Source organism: Dermacentor andersoni, chromosome 3 (genome assembly GCF_023375885.2).
Source record: "Dermacentor andersoni chromosome 3, qqDerAnde1_hic_scaffold, whole genome shotgun sequence".
In the NCBI taxonomy this organism is placed as follows: domain Eukaryota; kingdom Metazoa; phylum Arthropoda; class Arachnida; order Ixodida; family Ixodidae; genus Dermacentor; species Dermacentor andersoni.
The window spans coordinates 230,245,686-230,257,708 of record NC_092816.1 but is presented as its reverse complement, the minus strand read 5'-3'; the positions used below and the strand labels follow the sequence as shown (position 1 = coordinate 230,257,708).

General features: G+C 50.7%; 1 protein-coding gene across 4 annotated transcripts in view; it reads left to right on the top strand.

Annotated features, from left to right (window-relative positions):
• The window catches only part of LOC126536545 (2-Hydroxyacid oxidase 1-like), a 258,247-nt gene that overhangs the window by 58,929 nt on the left and 187,295 nt on the right, over positions 1 to 12,023 (top strand). For all 4 annotated transcript variants that reach the window (XM_055072769.2, XM_050183569.3, XM_050183562.3 and 1 more), the window contains exon 3: positions 1,221 to 1,476. In XM_055072769.2, coding sequence (XP_054928744.1) covers positions 1,221 to 1,476 — 256 coding nt within the window. The remainder of the gene's footprint in view (positions 1 to 1,220; positions 1,477 to 12,023) is intronic.

The window sequence follows — 12,023 nt, the reverse complement described above, 5'->3', positions numbered from 1 at the left end:
ATTCGTCGGTGGTATTGTGAATTCCGAGTTCGAGTAGTTTCGCCGTGCTAGCGGACTGTGGAATACCGATTGTTCTTTTGACGCTGGACCTAATGAACGTGTCGAGTTCGTTCTTTTGGATTTTGCTCCATTTGAGGTGCGGTGCCGTGTAAGTAATATGACTGATGAAAAAAGCTTGGAAGACCCTGAGTAGGGTGTCCTCCTTGAGTCCTCCTTTTTCCTTGTGATTATAGTGATACGTTTTAATATATTTTTGGCCTGTTCGTCTAGGTTGCTTAGAGCTGCTGCATTACAGCCTTTGGCGTTGATTAAAATCCTAAAATTTTGATGAAGTCACCCTCGATCCGAGTGCATCTTTAGGTATGTTAGGTGCGGGTTCCAGATCGGACTGGCGTACTCAAGTTGAGGTCTGATGAGAGTTTTGTATGCCAGCAGTTTCACGTGTTGCGGTGCATCACGAAGATGACGTTATTTGAATCCTAGAGATCTGTTGGCAGATGATATCATTGCGGTAATATGTGCTTGCCAAGAAAGGTCACTGCAGAGGGTGACACCAAGATGCACAAATGACTGGATGGTTTTTAATATGGGAGTTAGCAACTACATAGGACGAGATAAAAGGATTCTTTCGGCGATAAAATGAGACCAGTTTCCATTTGTTAGCGTTTAGCGTCATTAACCAGAAGCGACGCCATTCATGGACACGCTTAATGTCGTCTTGAAGGGTAGCTTGATCCGACGTGTTAGTAATAGTACGATTAATTACACAGTCGTTGGCGAAGATACGTATTTTACACGACACTACATCATTAATACATGTTAGGAACAAAAGCGGGCCGAGTACAGAGCCCTGCGGTACGCCCGATGTTACAGGGAGAGTGCCGGAGGTCTGATTGTTGATAGAAATGAACTGAGAGAGCTTAGTTAGGAATTGTTTAATCAGTCCTAGAATATTAGGGCGCATATTTAAAACGGCGAGTTTTAGTAAGATGCGCTGGTCTGTTACCTTGTCAAATGCCTTCGCGAAATCTAAAAACAATGCATCGGTCTGCAGGTTACGGTCACCGTTGGAATGTAGGTGGTAGGTGCTGCTTCTTTGTACATGTCTGAACAACATCAGTTTTAAAACTGCTCCATAGCCTTAATGATCATTATTACCCTTCCTTATAAACCAAATACTGGGGGAGCAGTGTGAAAGCTGTTTCGATTGCAACGTGCAGCTGCTCGCGACGCTGGCACGCTCATGATTGTCAGCACCATTGCGACCACGTCGCTGGAGGAGGTGCGCGACGCGGCGCCGGATGGCCGCCGGTGGTTCCAGCTGTACGTGTACCGGGACCGCGGCGTCACGCGCTCCCTCGTGCGACGCGCCGAGGAGGCCGGCTACTCGGCCCTGGTGCTCACCGTGGACACGCCTTACTTCGGCCAGCGGCTGGCCGACGTGAGGAACAAGCTCGCCCTGCCACCGGCACTCAAGTGAGCCAGTTGGTCTTCGTGGCAGACTTCAGTCTTGGGTAAACCACTCCCACAAAAGTAGCCGTTTCAGCCGAAAGGCGAAGCAACAATTGCGACAGCCAATTAGGAGACGGCAGTAAGTGAGGATAGTACCTTTATTGGCCGTGTAAGCTTGTAAATATAGGCACACTAGCTAAATGAAGAAGCATGGTGTTACGCGCACACGAGCGAACATCAACACATCTGACTCGATGACAGCGGAAACTCGCTATCAAAACGTTGGCCTGAGGAAACGCGGAAGCAGCAGCGAGCCAAGTGACCTTCTTGCTGTCTATAGCTTCGACAAAAAGTGAGCGCCGAGAATACACAGCACGCAGTAAACTACAAGCCGCGGACGCACCTAGACTCGGCCCCAACGCAGATCGCTCTCAAGACAGGGCCGGCCGCCACCTGAAGAAAAGACAGAAATAGACAAAATGGTGAGCTTTAATTAACATTTATTGATCGAATCATCTGAACTTCCGTGTACGTCAACGTTGTATTCAGCGTCGACAATTGTTTTTTTTTTATTTGATCCGGTCGGGTATTTTGACCGTACGAAGAGCTCACAAATGCGCGCAGCGGACATTCGTTATCAGTCCCAAACTTGTTTCAGTTATCAAAATCACTTTTTTTCGATCAATTATATTATTGCACAACACCAATAACCGGGTCTACGTTTTTTTTTTTACTTTCCGAGCACCGCCCCATGTGCACGAGCACTTTCAAGGTGAATGTCAGAAAGCGCACACATCCTACAAACTTTATCCTCAGCAGATTTGTTTACGTTATGGAAAGAAAGTACCCAAACACAATGACAATTTCTTATTTTAAAAGCCATTGTTTAGTAGTGTTTTGTTTAAAGGCAAAAAATTCGGGACTTTAAGAACCTGTACAATTTCAAATATTTGAATATATGCAGCTGCTAGTATCCTAAAACCTGATAATAAAAGAATTTTTAAATCCTTAATTTCACTTCAGGCAATTTCTGCACACCGCTTGCAAACATTTCTTAGATGCAGGTACAGCGTCATGGATGGAAACAACTTTATTTTGAGTCCGGCAAATTTGACGACCCGGGCTCAGGTCTCCCATGAGGGGACTTTGAGGCCTTGCCTCGTCGCCGCCTCTCGGGCTTGCTGGACAGCCCACTCTTGTGTCTTGAGGTTGGAGCTGCGCAGAGCGGCGGCCCACTTCGACGCAAGAGCCTCCGGAGCTACTGCCATTGTAGCTGATGTAACCCAACACTCCCACAACATGTGTGACAGCGTCGCTCTAGTTAACTGACATAATTTGCAAATAGCAGTCGGGTATTGCGCGGGGAAAATGTGCTGCAATCGCATCGGACTGGGAAATGTTTGTGTTTGCAATTGTCGCCAGATAACTGCCTGGCGACGTTTCAGCATAGGGTGAGGTGGGGGCAGCAACCGCCTGCCTAGCTGGTAGTGCTTGGTGATGTCATTGTACCTGACCAGGCGTTCTCGCGGGTTTTGAACCAGGAGTTCCGAACTCGAAGAGGTGGTCTCCGATTCTGCGCGGCAGGTCAGTTCTCGCGCAGAGCGCTGTGCTACCTCGTTCAAGTTAATGAGGCCTTCATCGGTGGGGGTGGCGACGTGCGCTGGAAACCATATGATCGCGGTGTTATCGAAGTGCTGTCGACCAGCTTTCCTTAGAATCTGGAGAGCTTCGGAGGAACTGCGCCCCCGCGCGTAGTTGCGAACTGCGGATTGTGAGTCGCTGAAGACTACCTCGCAGAGGGGGTCGGTAAGCGCAAGCGCAATCGCTACCTCTTCCGCTGTTTCGGGGTATTCCGTTGCGACGCTACACGCGTGTGTAAGCCGGGAGCTAACGTCTACGACTACCGCCGTGAACCGGTGTTCTCGTGTGTATTCTGCGGCGTCTACAAAGCGCGTAGTCCTCTTTCCACCCAAGGAGCGCAGCAGTGTCTTGGCACGGGCCTGGCGTCGGCCCCGATTAAATTCGGGGTGCATGTTTCGAGGTTTAGGGGCGACAAGCAGCATGTCGCTGAGGTCGGGGGGAATGACCTGTTTCTGACCGTGTTGGACGTGGTAGTTGAAGCCGAGTTTCTGCAGGATGTACCGGCCCGTGGCTGTCAGAGACATGCGTTCGAGTTGAGAGGTTCATTGCGCTTCCACGATTTCCTCAAGCGTGTTGTATACCCCCAGCTGTAGCAGACGAGCAGTGCTTGTGGACTCCGGTAGGCCAAGGGCAATCTTGTAAGTCTTGCGTATAAGGGTGTTGATTTCCTCCCTTTCAGTGACATTCCAGTTGTGGAAGGCAGCCACATAAGTGATGTGACTGATTGCGAAAGAGTGTATGAGGCGCATGACACTGTCCTCCTTCATGCCCGTGTGCTTGTTTGTAATGCGTTTGATCAGGCGGGTAGCCGCTGTAAGCTTGCCTTCGATTTTGCGAATAGCTTCTATGTTTGACCCGTTGGCTGTTATATGCATGCCTAGGATGCGTATCTTCGGGACTCGGGGAATGCAGGAGCCGTCTTGCGTATAGAGGATTATGTCGTCACATTGGTGCGATTCGGCTGTAGGCTTGGGCCGGCGGCGCGGGCGGTAGACGAGCAGCTCCGATTTCAGTGGAGATAGTCGGAGACCTGTGTCTTGGAGGTAGGTTTCGACTGCAGAGACCGCTGCTTGTAAGGTGCATTCTATCTGACCGTCACTGCCCTTGTTGACCCACAGGGTGATATCATCTGCATACAAGGCGTGATGGAGGCCATCGATCTCGTCGAGGTAGGCCGGGAGACCCAGCATCACGAGGTTGAAAAGGAGCGGGGATATGACCAATCCTTGAGGAGTGCCGGTGCTTCCTAGTGTATGTTCGTCGGATGTCATGCTGCCGACCATGAGGGTGACTGTGCGGCGCGACAGGAAGTCTCTGACGTAGTTGTAGCTTCGCTCACCCAAGTTGAGCTTGTTTATGCGGCTCAGGATTGCTGCATGTGCTACATTGTCAAATGCCTTTTCCAGATTTAGGCCGAGGATGGCCCGGTTGCCACTAGTTGGGTCATTGATAATCTGGTGGTAGAGCTGGAGCATGACGTCTTGAGTGGAGAGGTGTGACCGGAAGCCCACCATAGTGGGTGGGTAGGCTCCAGTGTCCTCGAGGTGGTGGTTGATGCGGGAGAGGAACGCGTGCTCCATCACCTTGCCAACGCAGGATGTGAGGGAAATGGGCCGCAAGTGATCGAGGCTGGACGGCTTGCCTGGCTTCGGTATCAGGACTGTTTTAGAGCGTTTCCACGCCTCTGGGATGCGACCTGCTCGCCAGCATTTGTTGATGTATGCCGTAAGAGCGGTTATCGAGGCATCATCGAGGTTTCTTAGAGTCTTGTTCGTAACCTTGTCGGGACCAGGTGCTGATTTGCCATTAAGGTCGTGGAGAGCTGCGCGGATCTCTGACTCGTGAAATTCTTCATCGAGTGTCACATTTGTCTCTCCAGTGTATTCTCCGTGTTGACCATCGGGCCATTGAGGGAAGTACTTGGCTAGCAGGCGTGTCACAAGCTGGTGATCACTCGTGGTAGCCTGTTCCTTGTGCAAAAGGCGTTGCAGGTTTGCTCGCTGAGCAGACTTGCTCTGCGTTTCCCCCAAGAGGTGACGAAGGAGACGCCACGTGCTTCCATTGTGGAGCTGCCCATCGACTGCGTTGCAGATGTCATACCACTGTTGGCGGCTTAAGGTCCGGCAATGTTCTTCCAGCTGGCGATTGATATGTGCTATCTTCTTACGAAGCTTTCGGTTGTGCCTTTGCTTCTTCCATCTTGCGTTTAGTGATGTCTTGGCTTCCCACAGGTGGGCTAGTCGGCTGTCGATCTTGTCAACCTGGACTTCGGGTGCGACCGTCTGCGTCGCCTTGTTCATGTCCTTGAGCGTCTGCATCCATGCCTCGATGTCATCGATGTTCTCCTCACCTCTCTGTTCCACTCGCTGCTTTCGGAATTTGTCCCAGTCCGTCCATTTGAATAACTAAGAAAAGGGGGTGTACCCGCCTGAGGAATTCGTGTTTCTATGGTCATGTGGTCACTACCGAGATCTTCAAAGGTATTGCGCCACATTGGTTGAGGGATGTTACGGACCGCCGTCAGGTCTGGTGTCGTGTCCCGTGCCGTAGAGGTGCCCGTGCGGGTCGGCGCCGTGGCATCGGTAATAAGAGGTAATTCGGTATCATGCAGGTCCTGCCACAGGCGTCGACCTTTGGCGGTAGTGTAGCCATAGCCCCAGGCCTCGTTCGGGGCGTTAAAATCTCCCCCCCTCCCCCAGAAACGGGTTTGCGCCCGCCAAGGCAAGCGCCCCTCGGAACAGAAAGAGGAAACGAGCCCGTGAGTGAGCCGGATTACTATATACGTTGAGGAGAAATACACTGTGATTGCGTGTTCTATTGGGAAGGAGCTCTACAAGCATGTTTTCCGCATGTGTGCCGCTTACGCTGTGTTCTTGCACTACTATGCCTTTCCGAATTAAGATTGCAAGTCCGCGATCAACGGGAATAGGCGAGGCATTCGCAGTGTAACCTGGAAGCTTTGGTACGGTACCTACTGTTTCTTGTATCATTATGATGTCGGGTTTGGGTTGCGCGTGTCGGACGTATTGTTGCAGCAGTGGTTGCTTCTTAGTGAAGCCCCGACAGTTCCACTGCCACACCACGAGCTCGTTGCCATCGTGGTGCTGAAATGAGGCTAGGGTGAATGACTGTAGGGCCCATGGTGGGCATCATTTCCATGCCTGAGCGAAGGCCTATGTGAGTCTCGATTTTGTCTATATGGGTTTCAACCCTGTATGTTCGAGCAGTGAGTTTATTGACCGCAACGCCGATGTTGCGGATCCCGGTTTTAATTTCTGAAAGCAGCTTCCTTATTTCTTCTTGTTCTTTCCGCCAGTCATTTATCGTGACATGTGTTTTGCGCCAATCACTTACTGCTGATTCGAGGTTCTCGAGCTGTTGAGACTCGGAACTGGCCGCCGCGCGTTTCTTTGTGGGCGGCGCCGCACTGTCGTTACCGTTCGTGACCGGAGTCGGGACTAAAGCAGGTTTTGGTATAAATGTCTGCGCCATTGACTGTTTAATCTCTCGAATTTATTCGGTTAATTGTAGCACAACCGTCCGTAATTGTGCGTTTTCGCGCTGCATTGCTTCTAGTGACACATGCCTAGGGTCCCTTCTATTATTGGGTTCTGAGGCAGTAGCTCCCTGAGCCTTGCGTCTCAGCGAGGCCTTAACCGCATATGCCCAGCTCACCTTGTCAGGTAGGTCCGAATCTTGCTGGCCGGCTTGCTTCGGACGCCGAGAGCTCAAACGGCCACGGCTCGGCCCGGGGGTTTTGCTGCGTGCCCGGCTTCGAGACCTGCTCTGCCGGAGGGATGGAGGCCCCGCAGCCGAGCGAGACCGGGCCCGGCCTCGAGAGCGGGAGCGGGAGGCAGGTGGGAAATGTTCATCGTAGTTCTGTTGCTGTAGCTCGAGGGCGGCCTCCGCCGCTGCCCTCTGTCGGTCTCCGCGCCGTTTCTTAACAAGATAGGGGGTCTTGAATCGAGCCTTGCAGGTCTTGTCCGCAGTGGGATGCGCTCCCCCACAAAGGTGACACCTTGGCGTGCATGTGTGATTGGGGTCTGGGTTCGAGGCTCCGCAGCCTCTGCGTACACGGTCTTGGGGGTTCGGGCAGACGTCCATGCGATGGCCGACGCGTCCGCACAGGTGGCAGACGTCAATCTGCTTTCTGTACAAGGTACACCTGAGCATAGCACCCCCGTAGTAGACCCACGTTGGTACTCGACCACCATCGAAGGCGATGATGACGGACGTGGTCTTGCTGAGTCTTTTGGCCGCTAAGGCATTCGGGTTCCTCTTGTTGACGATATTGAGGTGAATGTCCTTCGCGTCTTCTTCGAGAGGAATGCCTCGGACGACTCCCTTGACTGTATAGTCGGGCGCAGTTTCATATGCCCGTATCTCGAACTGGTGTCCGTCAACCTCAAAGCTGTCGAGTCGGCGATACCGTTCTGCATTAGGAGAGTGAGGGGTACTCACAACGATGATGTTTTGCTGCATATTTGGGCAGACAATGTCTTCCGTGGCGTCTTGTGGAGATACGTTTGCTGCCCTATATAGGGCCGAAGCGAGGCGGACGACCCCGACTGTTGCAACGTTCAAGCCGCCCCGTGGCCTGATAACTACTTTGTGGTGATCACGTGGAAGGGTGGGCATCTTCCCTGCCTTCATAACTTGCTGCTTGTGAGCGTGCGGGCCTCGCTGCGCCTTGTTCGTGCCTCCAACGCCGGTTTGGGAGGCTGATGCAATGTTAGTGTTAGCGCGCTTGCCCCAAGGGGAAAGTCGTTCGCGCGGGCCAATGGTGCACCGTCCTGCTTCTTCGGAAATCTCGGTGGGTGAGATATCAGTTCCTTCAACTTGTATTTCCATGGCGGCTTGAAGAAATTTGACGCGCAGCCGGAACTGCGGCTCACGTAGCGGCCGGGGCACTAAGCTTAGCAGTAAGCTTAGCTCGGCGGCGCAGTGGCTCGGCAGAAATGGTCCAATAAAGCGGTGAAAAAGCAGTTCCCACCTTGAAGACGAATATCGGTAGAGTCAGGATAACTTGCGGGAGATGATGGTGCAAAATCAGAGATATTTTGCAAAAACACTGCGAAATCATTTACGAAAGACGGAGCCGGCGTGAAGTGCATCCGCTCCCTTCGGCTTCTTCTTCTTCCACCGTACAGCGTCATACTGCCTGCAGTTGCAGACCACTGCTACCGCTTCCTGTACTTGAACGTGGGTAGCCCGGATACATGCCATCACACCCATCTTTACGGCCGGTCAAGGTTGAAGAGAGTTGTGGAGAGCGGTCACTTAAACTCTTCAGTGTCAGTGATTCAAGGAACGCCTGTAGTACCTATCATGCTGCATGACGAAGCATTTCCGCTGACAACGCATTTAGTGAAGCCGTATGTGAATACCCCAAGTGATTCCAAGCAAGCAATATTGAAGTACAACCTGTCAAAGTAATGGCGAATTGTGGAAAATGCGTTCGGTCGAGCGAAGGCACGCTTCAGGCTCATTATGAAGGGGATGGAATGCCGACTGTCAAATGTCAAGTGGGCCATTAGGGCGCCCGGCACTTTACACGACATCTGCGAAGCCTTCCGAGATTATGTGGATGAGCAGTGGATGCAGGATGTCTGCACCTTCAACGAGCTGTACAAGCAGGCATTGCATAACACTGATGCATGCACTGGTGAAGGCGAGGTTGTAAGGGCTCCACTTGCAGAGTATTTTTTGAAACGAGCCCCATAAACCTAGTTGACCACAAGCAACTCAAGCTAATGTTTTCTTTTTCTAAAAACCTCAGGAGCATTTCAAACAAAAGTTTGTCTATCGCTACTGATTCACGCATAGCATCAAGTTCCATTTCTGTAGCTCCCTGTAGCTTGGCAGTGGTGGCCACGCTGCTTGGCGCTCAGCTAAAGGTTACTGCTTGTTCTTACTACAGATCGCCGTTTCTGCTGGAGCTGCATTCCGACGTTTTGGAAAGAAGCGGTCTTCGTCACGTGCATCGCCGTGGTCAGCGCAAGCACGGAAGGCGTAGCTTTTGGACTGGCTGCCACCAGGAGGCGTGGTGCCTCCAGGGAATATCTCGGCATCTTGCGATACCGCTTTTGCTATAAAATCAGACTACCAGCCATCCGTCCTTTCACTTGGCAGTGGTGACCACGCTGCTTGGCGCTCAGCTAAAGGTTACTGTTTGTTCTTACTACAGATCGCCGTTTCTGCTGGAGCTGCATTCCGACGTTTTGGAAAGAAGCGGTCTTCGTCACGTGCATCGCCGTAGTCAGCGAAAGCACGGAAGGCGTAGCTTTTGGGCTGGCTGCCACCAGGAGGCGTGGTGCCTATCATCAGCTCCAGGGAATATCTCGGCATCTTGCGATACCGCTTTTGCTATAAAAGCAGACTACCAGCCACCCGTCCTTTCACTTGGCAGTGGTGACCACGCTGCTTGGCGCTCAGCTAAAGGTTACTGCTTGTTCTTACTACAGATCGCCGTTTCTGCTGGAGCTGCATTCCGACGTTTTGGAAAGAAGCGGTCTTCGTCACGTGCATCGCCGTAGTCAGCGCAAGCACGGAAGGCGTAGCTTTTGGACTGGCTGCCACCAGGAGGCGTGGTGCCTATCATCAGCTCCAGGGAATATCTCGGCATCTTGCGATACCGCTTTTGCTATAAAAGCAGACTACCAGCCACCCGTCCTTTCACATGGCAGTGGTGACCACGCTGCTTGGCGCTCTGCTAAAGATTACTGCTTGTTCTTACTACAGATCGCCGTTTCTGCTGGAGCTGCATTCCGACGTTTTGGAAAGAAGCGGTCTTCGTCACGTGCATCGCCGTAGTCAGCGCAAGCACGGAAGGCGTAGCTTTTGGACTGGCTGCCACCAGGAGGCGTGGTGCCTATCATCAGCTCCAGGGAATATCTCGGCATCTTGCGATACCGCTTTTGCTATAAAAGCAGACTACCAGCCACCCGTCCTTTCACATGGCAGTGGTGACCACGCTGCTTGGCGCTCTGCTAAAGGTTACTGCTTGTTCTTACTACAGATCGCCGTTTCTGCTGGAGCTGCATTCCGACGTTTTGGAAAGAAGCGGTCTTCGTCACGTGCATCGCCGTAGTCAGCGCAAGCACGGAAGGCGTAGCTTTTGGACTGGCTGCCACCAGGAGGCGTGGTGCCTATCATCAGCTCCAGGGAATATCTCGGCATCTTGCGATACCGCTTTTGCTATAAAAGCAGACTACCAGCCACCCGTCCTTTCACATGGCAGTGGTGACCACGCTGCTTGGCGCTCTGCTAAAGGCTACTGCTTGTTCTTACTACAGGTTAATGCCCATTGTACATATACATTTGCATTTATATTCATACAGTGTCGTTGCCACTGCCTAGTTTGAGTATGTATTTGCTTGTTTCGCGCATCAGTTGCTGTATGTTAGGATTGCCGATATGGCTAAGGAACTCGCAAAGCTGAAGGAAGAGATAAGAGCTGGATTGCTCAAAAAAATTAAGCAAGAATTCAAAGCTTTCAAAGATGCATCAGAACGGGACCTTAGGAATGAGATCCGGGAGGTGCGCAATGAGCAACGCCAAATGAGAAAGAGTATCGACTTTTTGCATGAGTCAATCGAGGAAATGAGTCAAAAGCTTCATTCTGAGTTCTCAAAGAATGCAAGTAAGGCAAAGGAAAATTACGAACTGCGAGCTAACTGTGCTGTTCTGGAAAAAAAGCAAGTGAACTTGAAAGGCGACTCACGCATTCGGAGCAGTACTCACGAAACGCTAATCTGGAAATACAGGGCGTTGTAAAAAAAGAAAATGAGGACCTTGCTACTATTTTGTCTGATATAGGCACTGCAATCCATGAGCCAATCAGTTCATCTGACGTTGAGTGTTGTCACCGTGTTCCAACACGCAACCCGGATGAAAGAAACATTGTCGTTCAGTTTAAATCTAGAGCTAAACGGGACGCCACCTTGAAGAAAGCAAAGAAGACAATAACTACGAACAGAAACCTACGATTGGAATCCACATGCCCCGTTTACATGAAAGAGCATTTGTGTCCAGCGCTAAAGAGGCTGCTTGGTATGGCAGTGAAAAGGAAATGTGAGCATAAATGGAAATCTGTGTGGACCAGCAACGGGAAAATCTATGCAACGGAAAGTGATACCTCTGATGCTGTGCAAATATCGGAAGAACGCGATCTTGTTAGGATTACGTCTGCTGTTTCTGACGCGACTGGGAACGCTCACTAAGTATTGCCATGGAATATTACGATTTCACCTTACCGCTTCGTTTACAATTACAACCTAACTCTAGCATTTCCGTTATACACTTGAATGCTGGATCTGCAGTCAACAAACAAGAAATTATTGGTTATTTTTAAAATCTGTTTTCTTTCAAGTTCGATATCATTATGCTAAGCGAACCATGGTATCATGACAGCAGTGCTCGGCTGTGCCTTGATGGCTATGCTGATTGCGTTTTAAATCGAACTGATAGGCGAGGAGAGGTTGTAGCAATCTATGTCTCGTCAGGATGGAACTGTGAAGAAGTATCAGAATGTTGTAAAACAACAAACGACTACGAAATTTTAACGCTTAAACATTACTCCGACATAATTTCAGTCGTATATCGCCTGCCAAATGAAAATATTTTTGGCTTTCTAAATTTCTTTGATAATTTACTGGAATCTGCTAACGAATTTCGACTTGTCTGCGGGGGAGACACTAACATAAATCTTCTTGAAAATACTGCTGCTACACTAGATTTTACTAATAGACTTAGCTGTGCGGGATTTGTAAACCCAATCACCGCACCAACCCGTGTTACGTTGTCTTCGTCTACATGTCTTGACATTCTTATCACGAATATTGACACTGTCGGAGAGCATACTGGAACAGTAACGTCGGACGTCAGTGATCATTGTCCCGTGTTTATGACATATCGTGCCACTGCGTGAA